A 24,536-nucleotide genomic window follows, 5' to 3' on the forward strand; every position below is an offset into this window, starting at 1 on the left:
ATCACATGGAACAAAGATGATTATAAACAAAGGTGCTCCGTGACTTTCACTTCTGTTCTATTTTTGAGGCTTAAAACATTTTATTTTACATGGATTCTTAGTTATTATTTGAAGGAATATTATCTTAGTCCAATATGAGTAAATTGTTTAAGGATTGATCATCTGCAAAATGGCTTAAATTCACAAAAATTAGTGTTTTATCTCTGATAATACATTTCATATATATTAAGGTAAGATTTTTTTATTTTGTATGACTTGGTTTTTCCAAATTTGTACATATTTTTCTATAAGCAAAGTCTACCGAAAGCGAATCACTTATCAATTCAAGATTCCATTGCATATTGATTCCATAAAGAGTCCTGTATGCTGACATGTTTCTTCCAATAGATGCGTTTCTTATTTTAGTAGTCATAATACTCATCATTCATTCACTCATTAACACATTTCTGAATGCTTATACTCTATTATACCAGCTTCTGTTTGGGAAAAAAATATATATATATAAAGAAAATAAATCAACTTTCTTAATTAATATTTGCCATCTGAGAGATGTAACATAAAAAAAAAAAGTCAATCATATTTGTGCCCTTTCCCCATGCCTTCTCAGCAACATAGAAAAAGAAAAAAGATTGAAAAAAATAAAGGATGAGGCATGACTGCTACATTTAGGTAGTGCATTTTGTTGAATCAATATTCTTTCTACTTTTTTTCTTTTTTACTTTTTAGTATTCAACATTTTGGAGACAATGGAAAGCCAAAAGAAACAAACAAATAAACGAACAAAATAGTTTCTATAATCCATTGAGGACATTTTCATTTTGCTTTTAATTGAAAAAAGTTTAAAATCTTTGCGCTATTGTTGTTGTTTTCAAAAAGAGATAAATAGGATCTTCCCAGATTAAAAATATATTTTATTAGAAGATCAATTAAAAACACTGTTTAGTTTTAAATCAAATATAAACATGTTTATGTTGTCTTTATTTGCTCTGTGAAAATAATACAAACAAAATTTGGGGGCAACTATTTTGTTTAAGAAAATAACATGACCAAAAGATATACATTACAGACATAAAATTATTAATGCAAAATGAACCATTGTAATGAAGGTACCAATATATTGACTGAATCTTTGAATTGTGCTTCAATATTTTAGAAGTATTTGAAATGTTCTTATCAACTTATGATGGAGAAAAAATAATTGATACAGGTATATTTTTTCCCGAGATTTGAAGGGAAGGGGTTATTCATATTCAAAAGTGAAATTCACTCATAAAACACTAAGAAACAAAAATTCAGGCCGACTTTATTTATGTTTTCATTTTAAGATCTAGAAATTCGGAAGAAAAGCAAAGAAAGACTGAGTGGGTAATCTTAAGTTATATTATAATCTGGTTTTCTCCCCTCAAATATCATTCAGTTCAGTTTCTTTTTAAGATCTTTTGCTTGTACCAACTAGAAGATAACTAGAAAATAGTTGTGTAAAAATAAGGACATCATTATATATTGTTTTATCAAAACATTTGAATCACAGTTGCCTTATGGAGATCTCCAAAATACGTAGTGGACATTTAGTTCTTTTAAAATTTTTTCCTCTCTTCCTCCTTTTTTTTATGTTTTATAACCTAGAAGTTTTGCCAAATTGAACAGCTTATTATTTTTATAATTCACCCCAACCCATAGTACAAGGTAGATATATCACTTTCTTGAGAGACCACTTTAATCAGCAAGAGTCAATTCCTCTGTTCTCTTAATCCTATTTATTATTCTTTTCTACACTTTCTTTAATTTATTCAATTTACCACAGTCTGTGCTGCTGTTTTTTAATGTGAGACATAAACTCCACAGAATGTTTATGCAAGAGAATTCCGTTTGTATCAGAAAGTCATAAGTTATATTTTAGATGCTTTCATATATGTCTAATAAATATTAAAGACTAAATTTAATTTTGTTTTAATTGCCTACTTTATTCCAAAAGAAACACAAGTAGTTTACAATGATTCACACAGGGAAAAAAGGTAAAATACATTAAAAATGAGTTTAGAAAAATAAAGCAAACAGACAACAAAGAAATTAAAGAAAGGATCAGAGTAAGAGTAAGTAATTACAGAAATGCTGCAAAGGCCTGCATAGTCCATATAGAGTAATCACAAACTTGACTTTCACCTTGTTAGGGCCAAAGTGAAAGAGGCAAACAAGCTAAACAAAAAGAACAGACTCAGTTACAAAATTAACAAAACCATATCTCTTCTGGTACAAAAGAACTCCTTCTAAATCTGATTCCAGATTAGGGGAAAATGTTTTTATCTTGTGGGATACCACAGAGAGGTTACCATGTAATGTAATGAACAAAATGCTCCGTGGTACCTGGAGCACCATTTAGGTAGAGTCTAGGTAGAGTCCCTGTGGGTCTGTATTAATGGAGGAAAGAAATTCAGAACAGCAGGAACTGCATTCCTGTATTTTTATCCCTCCAGCCATCTGCAATGCCTGTTGATTCATTTAGCAAAGCTTTTGAAAAAATATTGATAAGGACTTGGGGTGGAACTCTCTATGATGCTAGATAAATATAAGCCATTTACCTGAACAAAAGGCTAAGTAGGGTTTATAATCATGAGATCTGAAGAGTTCTTGTAACCATCACAACAAATAGCTAACATTTATAGCATGCTTCATATTGGTTAGATTATGTGCATTTAATGGATATAGTCTCCTTAACCTATCGTAGAGGATCTTTGAGGTAGGTTTGATGACTTTTCCCACTGTATGGATAAATTCCCTGAAACTTTGAGAGGTTAAGTAATTTCCACGAAGACACAGTAATGGAGTTTTAATTTTAATCTACATCTATCAGCCACCAGCAGACGGAGCTTCCTCTGTTACATTGCCTCTTAGGAGGCAAACCTAATTAAAAACCCAACCCATCTTTTCTTGAGAGTAAGCTGAGCATGCAAAACCTGAAATTCTCATCACATGGTAATTTTAACTCAACTCATCCACACAGACAAATGGGTAATTGAGAAGATGGCTGCTGCAATAATTTTAGTGTAAAAAAGTAAATAAATTAAAAGCTAAATCAACCATGAGTAAATACCTGTCTCAGCTATAAAACTATCAGTAAACACCTTACACTACAGTTTTTCATAATGCAATTTCTCGTTGAAATTAATTGAAGATGTATATATAGGTAACTGGATAAGGTAATGCTGTAAATTGAAATTTAAGGGCATCTACTAAAAATAACTTGGCTTGAGAATAAGTAAGTTAAGCGAATCAATTGTTTATTGACACCCTTAGTTTGTGATTTTAAAATAATGCTATTTGCATAGGAAAAAATATCAGTTAAATAAAACTTTGAGCATTTATTCTAATAAAGTTATTTAGATAAACTTTGTATTGGACATTAATTAGTATGTGGTACTATACTAAAATATGTTACATAAAATATATTAGCTATATTAACATATTTCTTTAGAAGTTTTCTGTTTTTAAAACTTTTTCTAAAGGTGACATGATTAAATAAACATTAACAGGTGTATGTTATAGAGTATTCAAAGTAAAGGGGAACAATAAAATCTTAAAATGTAATTTTTGTTCAATAATTGTAATTATCATTCAAATTTAATTTTTTTTTTTCACTTTTTAGAGGACTAATCAAAGCCAGTTTTCTGTTTTGAGAATGTTTGACATAATCAGATACTGTTTTGCTTCATACTTGATTGTACTATTTACATTTTAAATAGGTATATTGCTACCAAGAAGTCAGATTCAGGGCAATTTTTGGCATTCACTTTTAATTCACTTTTAAATTTATAAGAAAAAGATACAGAAGTAAAGATTAGGCTATATCTCTTTTTATCATAAGATAGACTTTATCCCAAAAGATCTTTAAAAGTTTAACAAAAAAGTGCTCAAGGTGAAGACATTATTGCATGTTTTAAATGACATAATTTGTTTTTAGACTTATTTTTTTCATTGTTCCCTGCTACCATGAAGATATTAGTACAGTTATATTTTATTCCACATCTAATTTTTTTTTATGTGCACAATGTACAGGTTTGTTACATATGTATGCATGTGCCATGTTGGTGTGCTGCACCCACTAACTTGTCATTTACATTAGGTATATCTCCTAATGCTATCCCTCCCCCGTCCGCCCACCTCACAACAGGCCTCGGTGTGTGATGTTCCCTATCCTGTGTCCAAGTGTTCTTATGTTCAATCCCCACCTATCAGGGAAAACATGCAGTGTTTGGTTTTCTGTCCTTGCTATAGTTTGCTCAGAATGGTGGTTTCCAGCTTCATCCATGTCCCTGCAAAGGACATGAACTCATTCTTTTTTATGGCTGCATAGTATTCCATGGTGTATATGTGCCACATTTTCTTTCTTTCTTTTTTTTTTTTTTTATTATTATACTTTAAGTTCTAGGGTACATGTGCACAACATGCAGGTTTGTTACATATGTATACTTGTGCCATGTTGGTGTGCTGCACCCATCAACTCATCAGCACCCATCAACTCATCATTTACATCAGGTATAACCCCCAATGCAATCCCTCCTCCCTCCCTCTCCACATCTAATGTTTTTAGTGACATGAGTCTGCAGTATTGCACTGAGAAACAGAAAAGAACCCAAGCAAATAGATCTGTTTCTTCACTGTAGGATGGCACACAATTAATCTATGCATATATGAACAATTTCCTTGGAATATGGCAAATCAATGCCAAAATGCACCAGAGAAGGCATAAATTGTTAGACCAAAGTATTGGGACAGACAGCCACCTATTGCATTGTTTTTAACTATGTACTCCTGTTTGTGTTTTGATTTGTGAACTGATTATACTAGTGAAAAATATACTTTCCTATTAATTCCACAAATTATTTAAAGGCCTTGAATGAATTTGAGACAAGGAAGAAGCTTATTAATGGAAATATTTAAGTCAAATTAATAGAAATAATATTCATTTTATAGAATAGTTACTGTGTGCTAGGAACTGTGTAAAAGCTTTATTTCGTTGAATGCACATTCAACCCCATGTGGTACATTATTTCCTTGTTTTGTATTTAAGGAAACAGAGATGGCCAGATATGATGCTCATACCTGTAATCCCAGCACTTTGAAAGGCCGAGGTGGGCAGATCACTTGAGGTCAGGAATTTGAGACCAGCCTGAACAACATGGTGAAACACTGTCTCTACTAAAAAATACAAAAATTAGCCAGGTGTGGTGGTGCCTGCCTGTAATCCAGGCGTGAAACAGGAGAATCCCTTGAACCCAGGAGGTGGAGGTTGCAATTAGCTGAGATTGCCCCATTGCACTCCAGCCTGGGTGACAGAATGAGACTCCATCTCAACAAACAAACAAACAAAAATACCTGAGACTTTGAGAACTTAAGATTACTTGTCTAAGGTTATGCAATTGATAAGCATAGGAAATTAAAACTGAAGCCAAACCTCTGTGCTCCTCAATATTATATCATTATTGCTTGTGCCTCCTACAAAATACCAAGAGTATAATATGGTTTGGCTCCAAGGCCTCTTATTTTTGTTAAATGAGCATAAATCTCTCAGGAAAAAAAATCCGAAAAGCACAGTCCAAATGATGTTAGACAAGTCTATGTCTCTGAGTGCATCCATTATATTCAGGTTTTGGGGGTTTTTGTTTGTTTGTTTGTTTTTTTGAGATAGAATCTTGCTCTGTTGCCCAGGCTGGAGTCACTGCAACCTCTGCCTCCCGGCTTCAAGTGATTCTTCTGTCTCATCTCCCAAGTAACTGGAATTACAGGCATTCAACTATTAACTGGAATTTGCCAAGTGAATTTGTTCCTCCTCCTTTTTCCCACATCATCTTTTCTTTAGTCTACTTCAAGAATATCATCAGAAAAGAAATTGCAAAGCCGAGAGACCAGTGGGCGTGGCGTGGTGACAGGAATCTTCAATAAGACAGATTTCAACAGTGCTGGGTTACAAACATTTAAAAACAAGCAAACAAACCAACATTTCACTATGATTGGTAGTGTCTCTTGGCATGCACTGGTAGAGCCATTTCCTCCGAAGTTTATAACCTCATCATTCTAGTAACAAGGACAAACCAAGCACATACAAGACTCTTAAGGCAATATACTTTCAATAGAGCAAGAAATATGACAATTGTGGCATTAGAAGCAAAAGTTATTTTCTGATGTATAAAAGAATTTGAGAATATATTACCCTTCTTCCCCCCAAAAAACCTCCAAGTATAGACTCAAAAAAGAGCATTGAGTCTATAAATTTTAGAATGTTTATCATATATAGTAATTAAAATTAAGTTATTTAAATTTAAACATCTATAAATATTGAATTATATGCTCTTAATGTTTATATATTTGGATTAATAATATAAAGTTTTTAATAAGGAATGGGACATTTGTGAAATGGTAAGGATTCATACTTTCAATTAAAATCCAGTAATGCGATGGGAAAATTATTTATTGATTAACATTGTCTCTGCTTTTTAAATTGAATATCAGTAATTTATACAAGATAGTATATGTTGTTTGTATTCACCTAAATAGTGTCTGAGATTTGCATGCCATATTTTTATCTTAACGTGGTAATCCTTCTATTGCAAAATATCTCTACATTCTCCCATTGCTGTGATTCTGCAAGGATTTTTATACCTTTGGGAAAACAGGCACCCTAGTCCTGCTTCTTAGCATATAGCTTCGTGTCATGTGTCACAGACTCTAGTGGGAGATGTAATTTATGACACCAACCATGTGAAGTCAAGGGTTCTAAGACCCCATGTCTCCTATAAAGTATAGACAGCTTTATTTGTACAGCATATTTGGCATTTCCCATGAGCCATGTAAAAGCTCAAATGGTATCATAAATTCAAAAAGCCTAAAGTTAAATAGGACATGGTTAGTGACCTTTTCTACCTTATTCAGCTTCTAGCATCATTGGGAGCTAAATGCTGAAAAAATATAGAGAATGTTTTTCAAGGGTTTATGTTCAGTAAACATTAACAAAAACCAGGCTGTCATCATTTTTCATTTACTAAATGTCTTTTCAAGTTGAGAGTAATTTTTTTTCTCCCAGAAAACCCATTGGACTGTCATGTGTGTACTTTGCTTGATTTATAGGATCTTGGATCGCTATGTTCAGGAACAAATTCCTGGTGCCAAGGTTGTAGTGGAGTCCATTGGTGCTCGCCGACATGGAGATGCCTTTTCCCTAGAAGATTACACCAAATGTGACTTGACTGTCTATGCAATCGACCCCCAAACCAACAGAGCCATCGATAGAAATGAGCTTTTTAAGTAAGTGTTTTGTGTTATCTGTAACAGCTCTTTGGTTACAATAGCAACCATAGATGCTTCTGATTTGAGGCTATAAATACTTAACGTTTAAAACCCACCAAATAGTTGTTGAAAGTGAAGTGTAAGCGAAGAAACTGAAACAATACCTAGGGTTCTCATGCCTAAAAGTTTTCAGGTCTAGGTGTGGGCTACAGCGACTTCAGAGGGCCCATTTTCTTTATAGGCATCAGATGACCTGTTGTACTTATGAACAAGGAACTGTTCCTTGAAATCACCTGCTGCCAGCTCTGCACTCTTGCTCAAGGGCCCTGGCTATTTGTGAGGAAAGCACAGATTCTTAAAGTGGCAGTTTTTCTGCAATGATTTTCATCTACTTGCATTTTAAGAAGAAATCCAGCTTTCTTACAGGTCTACTAAATCAGCAAAAACCAGTATCTGTTTTTTTCTTTAACTTAGAGGTGGAGAGCAGGTGGGATAATCATTCCCATTTAAGTTAATGCTGTATGTGAAATTTATCCTAGCATGAACTTAAATATTTGAGTTATAAATCCTAAAAATAAATAAAATGCACAATCTTAAACAAAATCCTGCTACTTTCTTTGGATGTTATTCGAGCACACTTGAATACTTTAAAAAAAAAAAAAATTGTTAACAGATTTTTCTTTACTCTAGTGACACCTAGTGTCCAACAGGGTCTTGGAATGAAATTCTATCTAAATGAAACATTTTTAGTTAAAAATATATATTGATATACAATCATAATAGCTTATATATGCCTGTATATACAGTCATGCCAAACTCTATATGTGAAACATCATAATTTAGTTTTTCTTTGTCTATACTTTTTAAACAGCATATAAATATATCCATATACACATTTACAAATATATCTATATTATGTGTATGTAGATTTATTTATTTTGTAAATACCTATTTATTCAATTTTTATTAAAATTAATAAATTCTAAATTTAGTTTTATTTTAAATGTGTTCATCAACAAAATTTCATCACTTCTATTTTGGCAATAATAAAATAACGATTTAATATCAGCCAAAATTTTTTTAAAAACAGTTATTTAATATGTTACTCATCAATTTTTTTTTTTTTTTTTTGAGACAGAGTCTCACTCTGTCGCCGAGTCTGGAGTGCAGTGGCACGATCTCAGCTCACTGCAAGCTCCGCCTCCCGGGTTCACGCCATTCTCCTGCCTCAGCCTCCCGACTAGCTGGGACTACAGGCGCCCACCACCATGCCCAGCTAATTTTTTTGTATTTTTAGTAGAGACAGGGTTTCACCATGATAGCCAGGATGGTCTCGATCTTCTGACCTCGTGATTCGCCCGCCCGGCCTCCCAAAGTGCTGGGATTACAGGCGTGAGCCACTGCGCCCGGCCTCATCAATTAATTTTTAATGGATATTTGGGCCATGTACAAAAGACGACACTAATTGTGGAGGAAATATAGATGAATGAAGTAATAGCTCTCACTCTGATTTTATACTCACCACCAAAATGAAACAACATTTAGATCTACCAAGCCAATTTTTTGTAAGTTTTATTAATTTAAAAAGTTGATTTAGGGATAAACTTTCAAAGTAATTCATATATTCTTTCCATTAATTGTCAGAAAATTAGCACATTTCTTTTTTATGTGAATCTACCTGCATTTTGTGGTTTTTGCATACATTAGTTTTGTTTTTAAATGTCATGATTGATTGAGTTTAGCGTGTTTTTACCTGAATATAAAAATATGTATTATATTTGGGCTAACTTTAAAGAGTAAAATAATGGTGATTAGAATTCGAATTTAACTAGCAAAACTCCTAGTGGTTAAATATTTGGGGGAAAAAAGCCACTTGGGTTTCAACTGACACCATAAAATACAAGATCAACACCTTTAATTCTAAATAAGTTTTCCCAAATCCAAATTATATTATGGACAGTAAACATCTAAATTCAATAAAATAACTATCATAGCCAGCAGGCAAGGAAAAAACGGAGAATATATATAAATCATAAAATAAATTTTTATATTGAAGAAAAGATAGAATAGTTATGAAATATGAAAATTTTGCCTTAGCAGTCTTCACCTTGAAGTATTACAATAAGCTTAGAGTCACTGGTCTATTCGAAACTCTAGAATCGTTTCTTGAAAGATTTTATAATAAAATTGTATACACATACATATACGTGTGTGTGTGTGTATGTGTGTATGGTGTGTGTGTTCCAAGGTTGATAATGCCTAAGTATTAGTATCTATTCTGTAGTTGTGAGAGTTATTGATTATTTAGTTTTTAACACTGAATAAATGTACTAGAACCTTAAGATGCCTGTTCAGGTCAATGGAAGTATTCTCTCAATTTCCTTTCATCTTAAAATCTAAGCTTCTGAGAATATTGGAGTTCTCAGGTCAAAGGATTAGAAATCATAATAATAACAATTTGTCCTGGGAACTTACTTTGATTTGAAAAAAAGATTTTGACAATCAAAAATAATAAAGCTCATAAATGCATAGAGAGGACTGGAATGACTTTTAGTGACATGTTAATAACTTGTTTGGCAAGCTTATTGGTATTTTATTTTTTTATTTTTGGTTACCTGAATTGCTTAGATTTCTGCAATAATTATATATTACTCTTATCCTGCTTTTTTATCCTTGTAGTTCTCAACTCTTTGGAGCTGCATTTTTTTTCTGTTAACTTAACTTTTTTCTCATAACTTTTTTTCTGTTCTGACTCTGCTCCCCTCCCCCACACATATACACACAGTTTTTTCTTTGTATTTTAGTGTGAATAATATTTACTGCCCTATTTTTAAATTCACTGATTCATCTGTGTTAGCCTATTGATGAGCACAGTGAAGAAATTCTTCATCTTGTTATCTTTTCAGAAAGATATTTCTAGAATTTCTATTAGGTTATTTCTTATTTCCACCATTCTACTGAATTTCTCCATCGCGTCAGGCATATTTGTGCTTTCTGCTATTCTGTAATGTATTTGAATCAAAGTTCCTGTCTGATAGTTCCAATATCTGGTTTATCTCTATCTGGCTCTGTTACTTCATTTCTTGAAAATGGTTGTTTTATATTTTGTAGCCTTTTTGTGTCCTACTTGGTTGAATGCCAGACATAGTATGGAAGAACAGTAAGGAGTGAGGTAAATAGAATTTACGCCTGTAAATGGACGTTACAGGCATTTACTTTGTTGAGTAAAGCTATTCAGGAATTAGTTGGATTTTGCTGTTGCAATTGTTACTTCCACTGTGCCAAAAGCTTCCAATTCTTCTATTGGTGGAATGGTATCAATTCATTCTTAGAATAGAGGCTGCGTGCTGTAGGGTTTTCTCAGTCTTCTTACTCAGTCCTCAGCTCTCAGTGTTCTCTACATGCTTGTGCCACAGAAGAGGTTTCTGTCCACACTCTGATCTGTCCCACAATATTAGACTGCTCCTCCTTGTTGCTGCATTCCACTCTTATAAGGAAGAGGTGGAGCATGGAATAGGGGTTCCTCTGTTCTCCTTGTACAGCCTGCATGTGTAAGCCCTGGTGTGGGCTTTCTCAAGATTTTTCCCCCTCTTTCTTATGGCATCATGGCAGCCATCCTCTGCTTCACATTTATGGGGATCTTGGGTGCAAGAGAATTTTCTGCCCCTTCTCAATCCATAGTAGACCTATACTTTGTAGTGGTACAGGATCTTAGGCCTAAGAGGACTTCCTGCTCCTCCCCCAGGGGTAGGGGATTTTTGCTTATACCTCTTTTCCAGAAGCAGTAGACCTTTGCCTGAGCACCAGGAATGGGCACACTTACTCCTCTTCCCTATAATACTTACGGTCCTTCTTTCATATGACATAAAGGTCTGGGGAATTGCATAAGAGTTTCTGCCTGTGCACCAGTCTTAGCTGATTTTTTTCTTATTCTTATACCATGAAGGAATATTCTCCTGTGTCCTGCCTTGTCCCCCAATCTATCTTAAAATCTATGCAAACAAGTTTTTGAATGAGTGGAAACTCCCCTTGTGTTTGTGGGTGTCTATAATTCTAACCTTATTTATTACAATTTTCACTGTTTTGTTTTGTTTTGTACAGACACAGTCTCACTTTATTGCCCAGCCGGGTGTCAAACTCCTGAGCTCAAGTAATCCTCCCACCTCAGCCTCCCAATGTGTTGAGATTACAGGCATGAGCCAGTGTGCCCAGCCTATGGCGGCCACTTTTAACCTGTTCTGCCAAAGGTGAAACAATGTATATGGTCTCATCTCACCTTGAAATTATCCTAATTGTCACTCGGTAGAATTTGGGTTTTTTTTTTTTGCTCACGTTTTGAATTCAGCTCAAGGAAATTTATGATTTTAGTATTACCTGGCACTTTTTGTCATTTTGTTATTGCTGTTAATAGCCATATTCTCTTGTGGTTTTCTGCATTCTACACAAAACAGAACATATTACTTTAAAATATAGTTTAATTAAAATTTAAAAATAAGCAAATACATTTTAGCTTGTGTATCTGTCTTATATCCAGCCTATTTAAAAACAGTATGTCCAAATAGTAAGAGAAAGATGGAGAAGGCAGACAAAGACTCTAGACTCTATACACTGCCTTTAAAACCACAATGTTTAAAAACACACTTAGACCTTAAATAGTATCTGATTACCAAACTCTGATAAAGCATCTTTCCATGTTCTAAGTAAAAAAAAAAAAAAAAAAAAAATACATGTAAAAATTCAAAACACTGAAAATCCAAATCAATGGAATACTAATTGTTAGAATCTAGTTAAACAGTTATGGAACTGTGAAAAGAAAATAGTTGATGATCTAACCATGATGTTCTTGATTAAGCAGAACAATCTTATGCAGTACAATGAATGTGGGTAGATATGTTAACCATTGCCCACTCTGTAAACCTAAATTATGTACCTGCAAAGCAGATAGGCAGTTGTCCCTCTACTGTATAGAGTACAATCTCCTGCTCCCCCTTTACTTATTTCTACATTCATATGTACATTGCAGTATCAAAATCAGCATCATCAAGGTAATCAGTCATGAAGGTGACATGCAGGGTGGACTGTTGATTATATATTGTATGCTGAATAACACAACATTAGCCCCATATCCATCAATGGAGGAAGAAATACATGTTTGCATGTGCTTGAGAAAATAATAAGATATGACATTGGTTTAGCAACTTATCTCATCTCAGGATAACATAGCAGTAATCAATTCATGTTGGCTACATCCTAGGAAGGGACCTGTATACCTTGCCCTTAGAATTACAAAAGGTTAGCATACAGTAACTGAGTACACTGAGATAAAAATGATGAGGAAAAAACCACGTTTCTGTGTTGATGCTGGATTTGGATAGATCTATCTATTTTTTAAGATAAGTAAGCAGTGGAAAAACTGAATCAGCAATAAATACTAAAAAAACAAGATAAATATGGAAAATCAAGAAATAACAACCTAATGACCCAGAGGGAGAATATATAACTCTGGAAGTTTTCTCCTACAGAAACCATTGAAAAACAGTTTAACATTTTTAGTAGAAAACAGAATGGTATGGATTGGTGAAATGGTGTGTGTGTTTTACACAGTCTGAATCCTTCTCCTGTTTCTGGTAAAAGAACTTCACCTTCTCTTGTGAGAATTGACTCTTTCCTACATGGTGGCAGTCTTTAATCAAGTGCCTTCCCCTCAGTCCAACTGGAGTATAGTAGTTAACCCTCTTCTGTGGTTTTGCTTTCTTCAGATTCAGTTACCAGTGGTATAATACAATAAGATATTGACAGAGACAGAGAGAAACCACATTTGCATAACTTTTATTACACTATAGTTCTATAATTGTTCTATCTTTGTTATTAGTTATTGCTGTTAATATCTTACTGTGCCTAATTTATAAATTAAATTTTATCTTCTAAAATCAACTGAGCACCTGGATTCAATCTTTCCTGAAATGAGAAGACGTGAAAATTAAATTGGCAACATGAAGTCTATCCATTGAAAGCTTATGCAATATTAAGAAAAAGGAAAAAAGATATACGTAATCAAAGAGATCAAAATATATTTATAGGACAATTAAAATACAACCTGATAATAGTTATTTCTGAGGTTAAAATTGTAGTATGTATAACAGAAGCAAAAAATCAAAAAAAAATGAATTAAATAGTTTATTATATTACAGGCAAAAATCAATGAAAAGGTAGCCATGTTTCTTTGAATAGTATCTGAATACTGAATATGTTTAAAAATCACTGAAACACGGGGCGGAGCAAGATGGCCGAATAGGAACAGCTCCAGTCTCCAACTCCCAGCGCAAGCGACACAGAAGACCGGTGATTTCTGCATTTTCAACTGAGGTACTGGGTTCATCTCACTGGGGAGTGCCAGATGATCGGTGCTGGTCAGCTGCTGCAGCCCGACCAGCGAGAGCTGAAGCAGGGCGAGGCATTGCCTCACCTGGAAAGCGCAAGGGGGAAGGGAATCCCTTTTCCTAGCCAGGGGAACTGAGACACACAACACCTGGAAAATCAGGTAACTCCCACCCCAATACTGCGCTTTAAGCAAACCGGCACACCAGGAGAACATATCCCACACCTGGCCGGGAGGGTCCCACACCCACGGAGCCTCCCTCATTGCTAGCACAGCAGTCTGTGATCTACCGGCAAGGCAGCAGCGAGGCTGGGGGAGGGGCGCCCACCATTGCTGAGGCTTAAGTAGGTAAACAAAGCTGCTGGGAAGCTCGAACTGGGTGGAGCTCACAGCAGCTCAAGGAAACCTGCCTGTCTCTGTAGACTCCACCTCTGGGGACAGGGCACAGTAAACAATAACAAACGCAGCAGCTCTGCAGACGAAAACGACTCTGTCTGACAGCTTTGAAGAGAGCAGTGGATCTCCCAACACGGAGGTTGAGATCTGAGAAGGGACAGACTCCCTGCTCAAGTGGGTCCCTGACCCCTGAGTAGCCTAACTGGGAGACATCCCCCACTAGGGGCAGTCTGACACCCCACACCTCACAGGGTGGAGTACACCCCTGAGAGGAAGCTTCCAAAGCAAGAATCAGACAGGTACACTCGCTGTTCAGAAATATACTATCTTCTGCAGCCTCTGCTGCTGATACCCAGGCAAACAGGGTCTGGAGTGGACCTCAAGCAATCTCCTACAGCTACAACCTACAGCTGAGGATCCTGACTGTTAGAAGGAAAGCTATCAAACAGGAAGGACACCTACACCAAAACCCCATCAGTACATCACCATCATCAAAGACCAGAGGCAGATAAAACCACAAAGATGGGGAAAAAGCAGGGCAGAAAAGCTGGAAATTCAAAAAATAAGAGCGCATCTCCCCCAGCAAAGGAGCGCAGCTCATCGCCAGCAACGGATCAAAGCTGGACGGAGAATGACTTCGACGAGATGAGAGAAGAAGGCTTCAGTCCATCAAATTTCTCAGAGCTAAAGGAGGAATTACGTACCCAGCGCAAAGAAACTAAAAATCTTGAAAAAAAAGTGAAAGAATTGATGGCTAGAGTAATTAATGCAGAGAAGCTCACAAACGAAATGAAAGAGACGAAAACCATGGCACGAGAAATACGTGACAAATGCACAAGCTTCAGTAACCGACTCGATCAACTGGAAGAAAGAATGTCAGCGATTGAGGATCAAATGAATGAAATGAAGCGAGAAGAGAAACCAAAAGAAAAAAGAAGAGAAAGAAATGAACAAAGCCTGCAAGAAGTATGGGATTATGTAAAAAGACCAAATCTACGTCTGATTGGGGTACCTGAAAGTGAGGGGGAAAATGACACCAAGTTGGAAAACACTCTTCAGGATATCATCCAGGAGAACTTCCCCAACCTAGTAGGGCAGGCCAACATTCAAATCCAGGAAATACAGAGAACGCCACAAAGATACTCCTCGAGAAGAGCAACTCCAAGACACATAATTGCCAGATTCACCAAAGTTGAAATGAAGGAAAAAATCTTAAGGGCAGCCAGAGAGAAAGGTCGGGTTACCCACAAAGGGAAGCCCATCAGACTAACAGCAGATCTCTCGGCAGAAACTCTTCAAGCCAGAAGAGAGTGGGGGCCAATATTCAACATTCTTAAAGAAAAGAATTTTAAACCCAGAATTTTATATCCAGCCAAACTAAGTTTCATAAGTGAAGGAGAAATAAAATCCTTTACAGATAAGCAAATGCTTAGAGATTTTGTCACCACTAGGCCTGCCTTACAAGAGACCCTGAAGGAAGCACTAAACATGGAAAGGAACAACCGGTACCAGCCATTGCAAAAACATGCCAAAATGTAAAGACCATCAAGGCTAGGAAGAAACTGCATCAACTAACGAGCAAAATAACCAGTTAATATCATAATGGCAGGATCAAGTTCACACATAACAATCTTAACCTTAAATGTAAATGGACTAAATGCTCCAATTAAAAGACACAGACTGGCAAACTGGATAAAGAGTCAAGACCCATCAGTCTGCTGTATTCAGGAGACCCATCTCACACGCAGAGACATACATAGGCTCAAAATAAAGGGATGGAGGAAGATTTACCAAGCAAATGGAGAACACAAAAAAGCGGGGGTTGCAATACTAGTCTCTGATAAAACAGACTTTAAACCATCAAAGATCAAAAGAGACAAAGAAGGCCATTACATAATGGTAAAGGGATCAATTCAACAGGAAGAGCTAACTATCCTAAATATATATGCACCCAATACAGGAGCACCCAGATTCATAAAGCAAGTCCTTAGAGACTTACAAAGAGACTTAGACTCCCATACAATAATAATGGGAGACTTCAACACTCCACTGTCAACATTAGACAGATCAACGAGACAGAAAGTTAACAAGGACATCCAGGAATTGAACTCATCTCTGCAGCAAGCAGACCTAATAGACATCTACAGAACTCTCCACCCCAAATCAACAGAATATACATTCTTCTCAGCACCACATCGTACTTACTCCAAAATTGACCACATAATTGGAAGTAAAGCACTCCTCAGCAAATGTACAAGAACAGAAATTATAACAAACTGTCTCTCAGACCACAGTGCAATCAAATTAGAACTCAGGATTAAGAAACTCAATCAAAACCGCTCAACTACATGGAAACTGAACAACCTGCTCCTGAATGACTACTGGGTACATAACGAAATGAAGGCAGAAATAAAGATGTTCTTTGAAACCAATGAGAACAAAGATACAACATACCAGAATCTCTGGGACACATTTAAAGCAGTGTGTAGAGGGAAATTTATAGCACTAAATGCCCACAAGAGAAAGCAGGAAAGATCTAAAATTGACACTCTAACATCGCAATTAAAAGAACTAGAGAAGCAAGAGCAAACACATTCGAAAGCTAGCAGAAGGCAAGAAATAACTAAGATCAGAGCAGAACTGAAGGAGATAGAGACACAAAAAACCCTCCAAAAAATCAATGAATCCAGGAGTTGGTTTTTTGAAAAGATCAACAAAATTGACAGACCACTAGCAAGACTAATAAAGAAGAAAAGAGAGAAGAATCAAATCGACGCAATTAAAAATGATAAAGGGGATATCACCACCGACCCCACAGAAATACAAACTACCATCAGAGAATACTATAAACACCTCTACGCAAATAAACTGGAAAATCTAGAAGAAATGGATAATTTCCTGGACACTTACACTCTTCCAAGACTAAACCAGGAAGAAGTTGAATCCCTGAATAGACCAATAGTAGGCTCTGAAATTGAGGCAATAATTAATAGCCTACCAACCAAAAAAAGTCCAGGACCAGATGGATTCACAGCTGAATTCTACCAGAGGTACAAGGAGGAGCTGGTACCATTCCTTCTGAAACTATTCCAATCAATAGAAAAAGAGGGAATCCTCCCTAACTCATTTTATGAGGCCAACATCATCCTGATACCAAAGCATGGCAGAGACACAACAAAAAAAGAGAATTTTAGACCAATATCCCTGATGAACATCGATGCAAAAATCCTCAATAAAATACTGGCAAACCGGATTCAGCAGCACATCAAAAAGCTTATCCACCATGATCAAGTGGGCTTCATCCCTGGGATGCAAGGCTGGTTCAACATTCGCAAATCAATAAACATAATCCAGCATATAAACAGAACCAAAGACAAGAACCACATGATTATCTCAATAGATGCAGAAAAGGCTTTTGACAAAATTCAACAGCCCTTCATGCTAAAAACGCTCAATAAATTCGGTATTGATGGAATGTACCTCAAAATAATAAGAGCTATTTATGACAAACCCACAGCCAATATCATACTGAATGGGCAAAAACTGGAAAAATTCCCTTTGAAAACTGGCACAAGACAGGGATGCCCTCTCTCACCACTCCTATTCAACATAGTGTTGGAAGTTCTGGCTAGGGCAATCAGGCAAGAGAAAGAAATCAAGGGGATTCAGTTAGGAAAAGAAGAAGTCAAATTGTCCCTCTTTGCAGATGACATGATTGTATATTTAGAAAACCCCATTGTCTCAGCCCAAAATCTCCTTAAGCTGATAAGCAACTTCAGCAAAGTCTCAGGATACAAAATTAATGTGCAAAAATCACAAGCATTCTTATACACCAGTGACAGTCAAACAGAGAGCCAAATCAGGAATGAACTTCCATTCACAATTGCTTCAAAGAGAATAAAATACCTAGGAATCCAACTTACAAGGGATGTAAAGGACCTCTTCAAGGAGTACTACAAACCACTGCTCAGTGAAATAAAAGAGGACACAAACAAACGGAAGAACATACCATGCTCATGGATAGGAAGAATCAATATCGTGAAAATGGCCATACTGCCCAAGGTAATTTATAGATTCAATGCCATCCCCATCAAGCTACCAATGAGCTTCTTCACAGAATTGGAAAAAACTGCTTTAAAGTTCATATGGAACCAAAAAAGAGCCCGCATCTCCAAGACAATCCTAAGTCAAAAGAACAAAGCTGGAGGCATCATGCTACCTGACTTCAAACTATACTACAAGGCTACAGTAACCAAAACAGCATGGTACTGGTACCAAAACAGAGATATAGACCAATGGAACAGAACAGAGTCCTCAGAAATAATACCACACATCTACAGCCATCTGATCTTTGACAAACCTGAGAGAAACAAGAAATGGGGAAAGGATTCCCTATTTAATAAATGGTGCTGGGAAAATTGGCTAGCCATAAGTAGAAAGCTGAAACTGGATCCTTTCCTTACTCCTTATACGAAAATTAATTCAAGATGGATTAGAGACTTAAATGTTAGACCTAATACCATAAAAATCCTAGAGGAAAACCTAGGTAGTACCATTCAGGACATAGGCATGGGCAAAGACTTCATGTCTAAAACACCAAAAGCAACGGCAGCAAAAGCCAAAATTGACAAATGGGATCTCATTAAACTAAAGAGCTTCTGCACAGCAAAAGAAACTACCATCAGAGTGAACAGGCAACCTACAGAATGGGAGAAAATTTTTGCAATCTACTCATCTGACAAAGGGCTAATATCCAGAACCTACAAAGAACTCAAACAAATTTACAAGAAAAAAACAAACAACCCCATCAAAAAGTGGGCAAAGGATATGAACAGACATTTCTCAAAAGAAGACATTCATACAGCCAACAGACACATGAAAAAATGCTCATCATCACTGGCCATCAGAGAAATGCAAATCAAAACCACAATGAGATACCATCTCACACCAGTTAGAATGGCGATCATTCAAAAGTCATGAAACAACAGGTGCTGGAGAGGATGTGGAGAAATAGGAACACTTTTACACTGTTGGTGGGATTGTAAACTAGTTCAACCATTATGGAAAACAGTATGGCGATTCCTCAAGGATCTAGAACTAGATGTACCACATGACCCAGCCATCCCATTACTAGGTATATACCCAAAGGATTATAAATTATGCTGCTATAAAGACACATGCACACGTATGTTTATTGCAGCACTATTCACAATAGCAAAGACTTGGAATCAACCCAAATGTCCATCAGTGACAGATTGGATTAAGAAAATGTGGCACATATACACCATGGAATACTATGCAGCCATAAAAAAGGATGAGTTTTTGTCCTTTGTAGGGACATGGATGCAGCTGGAAACCATCATTCTCAGCAAACTATCACAAGAACAGAAAACCAAACACCGCATGTTCTCACTCATAGGCGGGAACTGAACAATGAGATCACTTGGACTCGGGAAGGGGAACATCACACACCGGGGCCTATCATGGGGAGGGGGGAGGGGGGAGGGATTGCATTGGGAGTTATACCTGATGTAAATGACGAGTTGATGGGTGCAGCACACCAACATGGCACAAGTATACATATGTAGCAAACCTGCACGTTGTGCACATGTACCCTACAACTTGAAGTTTAATAATAATAAATAAATTAAAAAAAAAAAAAGAAAGAAAATCACTGAAACAGATATAAAAATATCTTACTCATAAAGGAACAAAAATTAGGTAAGCCCTGCGTATGTCATTTGCATGATAAAATGACAAAAGGCAAGGGAACCAAATTCACTGTTTTGTAAGGGATAATATTATGACTCAAGAATTTTTACCCAGGCAAGTTGTTTTAAATACACAAAGTGGATGAAAGATAGTCTCGATCAAGTGTGGATTCAAAATTGATCCATTCTTCTACTAAAAAAATTGCTTATGACATCACACTGATAAGTGAAAATAAGTATCTAAGTAATAGGGCTGTTGTAGTGCAAAAGACTAACAAATCTTACTTTAGAGAGTTTGGATATGAAATCCAGGAATCCAACAGAATTTTGATCTGTCAACTGAACTCCACATTTTAGGGGTTATATTCTTCCCTTAAATTAATGATCCTCTTCTGGATCTGATTCTTCCTGGTTTTAATAACATAGTTCCTGTGAAGCAATTCTTGATCTACGCCTCATTTAGAATCTCTTCCTTTATCTGATTAACAATTCAAACAAAAAGTTTTACTATTCTATTTCTAGTAATCATAAAAATGGCTAAGTTTTTATTTTCTTTTAACGTGTAACAATGAGCTTGGAAAATTGCTATAAAAAGTACCTTTTTAATCTATAAAAGCATATCTGTTTAAAAAAAAGCAAAAAAGCATTCTAATTGCCACATATGTGATATGAATTAGTTTATGAGTTCTGTATGTGATGGAATTCATATGTGATACCAGGCACTTATATTTTTAAGCAAGGAACAGTGTATTAACGGGATTTAAAATCAGCATGGTTACTCAGAATATTAATATTAAAAGCTTCAAAAGGGCATAAAATAGACTGAAAAAGTGCATAAGCATGTCATTGATTATATTTTGATAGTGAAATTTAGGACCATTTTAATTTTTTCTTTTGCTTTTTTTGTGTTTTCTGTATTTTTCAACATAAGGACTTTATATATGCAGTATAATCAAGTATATAAAATATTTAATACCACCCCTCCAAAAAAAAAAAAGATTATACTTAAATATACCAAGATGTTAGCAGTGATTATAGTTGTCTGTAGATCATGGGACTATGATTAATTATATTTTTCTTGAACTATTTTTGTTTGCCAATGTTCTATAATAAGACGTTTGACCTTTAGGGTCTATTAAATTGTATTAAAAACACAATTGTTGCATCAATATGTAGAGCTTATAAGGGACTGTTCAAAAGTTCCCAAGGAATTGTTAAAAAAAAAAATCTGCTAATTATGACATTAAATACATAACAAATTTTTTCAATCTCATCAGATTAGGAACAATTATTCCTTGATTCTCTTCCACAATTCAAGATTCGTAGTTGGAATTGCATTATTTAGACGAAGGAACTGCATTGACTACCACTTCCTGTCATTCTTACAACACCGATATACTACCTGCATCATTTATTTAGTTTTTTTTTTCCTAGGCAGAAAGGCTTTTTAAATGTCTTCGCCCTTTGACCATAAAACATTGTTTTGGTTTGAAACTTGAGAATGTTTACATTTAAGATGGCGCTATGGCAAACAAATACAGAATTTGAGTCTGAAAACTTAATTGGGTGCCTCAGATTTTTTTTGTAACTGTATAGCTTTTTGGCCTGCAATAAATCAGTATTGTAATGTTCGATCTTTACAGGCTTATTCTAAGGACCCAAATAATGAAATGCATAAATATAATGTTAAACTATGGTATATAATTTAGGATATTATACTTTATTCCATCTAAAATCTTGTTAAATTATTTTGACACAGTAATATTAAGCTTAATGATACTGATAATTAGATTTTTTAAGTCTATAAGCATATCAAGTAAGAGCTGTGTTTTAAAGTATTTTTGATATGTATATACAGATGTGTAATTACTCTTCTTTATTGCTCATGCTTTTTATATATGCTTTTCTTATTATTCATGAGACTTCTGACTCAGCTTGTGTTTCAATTACAGAAAATTTTTAAAGATCTTACCAAAAGAGATTTTATTTTTAAAATGCTCTTTCTCTGCTAGCATCATTAATTTTACTATTTATTTAACAATAAAGATTTTTGGATGGCAAACTGCTTGATATCAATAAAGACTTTCAGCCGTATTATGGGGAAGGAGGACGCATTCTGGAGATCCGGACTCCAGAGGCAGTGACCAGCATTAAAAAGAGAGGAGAGAGTCTAGGATACACAGAAGGGGCCTTGTTGGCTCTGGCCTTCATCATCATCCTCTGCTGCATTCCTGCCATCTTGGTGGTTTTGGTCAGCTACAGACAGTAAGTATTCAAGGATGATAAACATGGATAGTTCCTAAGAAGTCATTGCAGAAAACCATCTCTGGTAACATGGCTTTGCGTTGTAAAATATTGATGCTGCAACTACACTGAGATTGCTTTATCTGTCTTGTACCAAATGATTTTCTTCAAAAGGAAAACAATACAAACTCCCAGTACATTTTTCACTGATGGCCCAATATTCCTGTGATTCTGATATAGTCTCTTTCAATAGAAATATCACCTTAGCTCCTGTGGCTTTGTTTATGCTCTTCTTTTGTTTAAGAGCCAACTCAGGAGAGAGGGTAACAGGTATCCTGGGATAAAAGCAATGGAATGTCACATGCAGATACCCACTCTGCCCAGCTCCAAAGGAAGGTCAATAACCTCGTGACATTGTCATGATAGCTTTTTATCCAAACTGTTAAATTTGCCTTTGTGCAAATGATCACAGTGTTAGCAAAAGCATTATAAAATCATAGCATGTAAGATGTAATTTTCGATGTGGTCTCTTCCTTCCTGGATGCTTTGCCAGAGTTTTTAGTGTAATATTTGACATCATGTTCTGGCTGTGCAGGCTCTTAATTTTTCTGGTTCCTGTAGTCAAGTGAATCCATTGACAATATCCATATTTTAAAATTGTATTTAACTTATCTACAGTAGTCAAGTAATTATCACTAAGTTAAACATCCATATTTGAAGTAGGTTAGTAATATATTCTTTGACACTAGGTCTGGGAAAGCTTTGTGATAGAGAGCCACACATTTTAAGTATATTTCTATTGACAATGACTTGAAAAAATTGGGGAACTGATTAAGAAGAGAAGTAGCCCTGAGTGTGCCACAAAAAAAAATGGCAGACAGGAATAATAAATCATGTAAATTACTTTATGTAATAAACAATAAGAATAATGGTAGAACTGCTATTCATCACTTAAACTACCTACAGAGGAAATACTAAAATAGTCTTTGTGTATTCTTTACCTTTTTTTTTTTTTTTCCTAGTCTGGCTCTGTTGCCTAGCTGGAGTGCAATGGTGTGATCTCAGCTCACTGCAACCTCTGCCTCCCAGGTTCAAGCAATTCTCCTGTGTCAGCCTTCCAAGTAGCTGGGATTACAGGCATGCGCCACCATACCCGGCTACTTTTTGTATTTTTAGTAGAGATGGGGTTTCACCATGTTGGTCAGGCTGGTCTCCAACTCCTAACCTTGTGATCCGCCCACCTCGGCCTCCCAAAGTGCTGGGATTACAGGTGTGAGCCACCGCGCCCAGCCAGTAGTCCTTATATATTCTTAAACTATCATCTTTGTTCTCAAATACTTAAAATTTTCTCGTGAATTGAGTAAGGTAAAGTAATTCCAATTTGAAATTCAAAAGTATGCTCTGCATGAACTTTGCTATGAATGGAAACTAAAAAGCAAATATGAAAAAAAGCATCATGAATTTATTACCCAGAAGTGGGACCTTCCAATTCTAGCTTCGGTTTCTTAGGGATGCCAAGAGTATAACTAGGGCTTGCCGCATGACTCCATCCCTTTAATATTTTGCAAGCAGGTCATGACTTTTCAAGTAATTCCAACCTAAAACTACAGAAATATTTCTTACCACAAAAGCAATGTGAAGTTGCAAATATAGAATTAGGGTTGATATACTGGAGCTTAATGTATCCTTAACCAATCAATTGATATGCTAAATCTAAAGCTGATGAACAAAATTAATACCGAACAAATTATTTTAAATTTTTAAGCCATCAGCCCATTATTAATTATCATGTTAAATCCATTCCGTCTTACCAGTTATCCTTTTACACTTAACTGTTTTCCAAAGGAGCTTTATTATATCCTGCTAGCAATAAAATCAGTGAGAAAAATTCTTATATTTGGCACACTATGCAATGATCAAAACTGAAGCACTCTGGATGGTATACACGGTGGTCATCTGAAATGTAACAAAAACTTAAGAAGTTTAATATTTAAATAATTTATAGATGCATTTAATTATCCTTTAGTTTGATAATCAGCTCAATACCATATGAATTTATTTAAGTTACTGCTTTTTATAGATTAACATAATTAAACACAATGAGTTTTTCTCTGCTTACACAGCAAAGTAAAATTCTAATATTTAAAGACCTAACAATTGTACCTTGATATTTGCTTGCAAATAAGGTAAGAATGAACAGCTATTCTTTTATATAATGATATGCCTTGGAACTTTTCTATGAATGGAAACTAAAAAGCAAATATGTAAAAACTGTCATAAATTTATTACCCAAGAGTAGGACCTTCCAATTCTAGCTTCAGCTTCAAAGTGAAGCCAAGAGTATAACCAGGGCTTGCTACCTCACTCCATTCCTGTAGTATTCTTCAAGCAGGGTAGACCAAGAAGCCAATTATAAAGATCAGGTCATCTTTAACGTTCCATTTTTCTACTAGAGTTGAAATTCTCATATTTACATTTCAGTCCAGTTTTCTTATTCCATGTAGTTCATTTCTTTATTTTTCTGT

The 24,536-nt window shown here is 35.5% G+C and overlaps 1 protein-coding gene across 5 annotated transcripts in view; it reads left to right on the forward strand.

The window, feature by feature from the left end:
- Positions 1–24,536, forward strand: part of PCDH15 (protocadherin related 15) — a 1,804,329-nt gene that overhangs the window by 1,753,802 nt on the left and 25,991 nt on the right. For all 5 annotated transcript variants that reach the window (XM_073019143.1, XM_038008761.2, XM_038008762.2 and 2 more), the window contains 2 exons: positions 7,123–7,299; positions 21,814–22,032. In XM_073019143.1, the coding sequence (XP_072875244.1) occupies positions 7,123–7,299; positions 21,814–22,032 (396 nt within the window). The remainder of the gene's footprint in view (positions 1–7,122; positions 7,300–21,813; positions 22,033–24,536) is intronic.

The sequence above is a fragment of the Chlorocebus sabaeus genome, chromosome 9, assembly GCF_047675955.1.
Source record: "Chlorocebus sabaeus isolate Y175 chromosome 9, mChlSab1.0.hap1, whole genome shotgun sequence".
Taxonomy (NCBI): domain Eukaryota; kingdom Metazoa; phylum Chordata; class Mammalia; order Primates; family Cercopithecidae; genus Chlorocebus; species Chlorocebus sabaeus.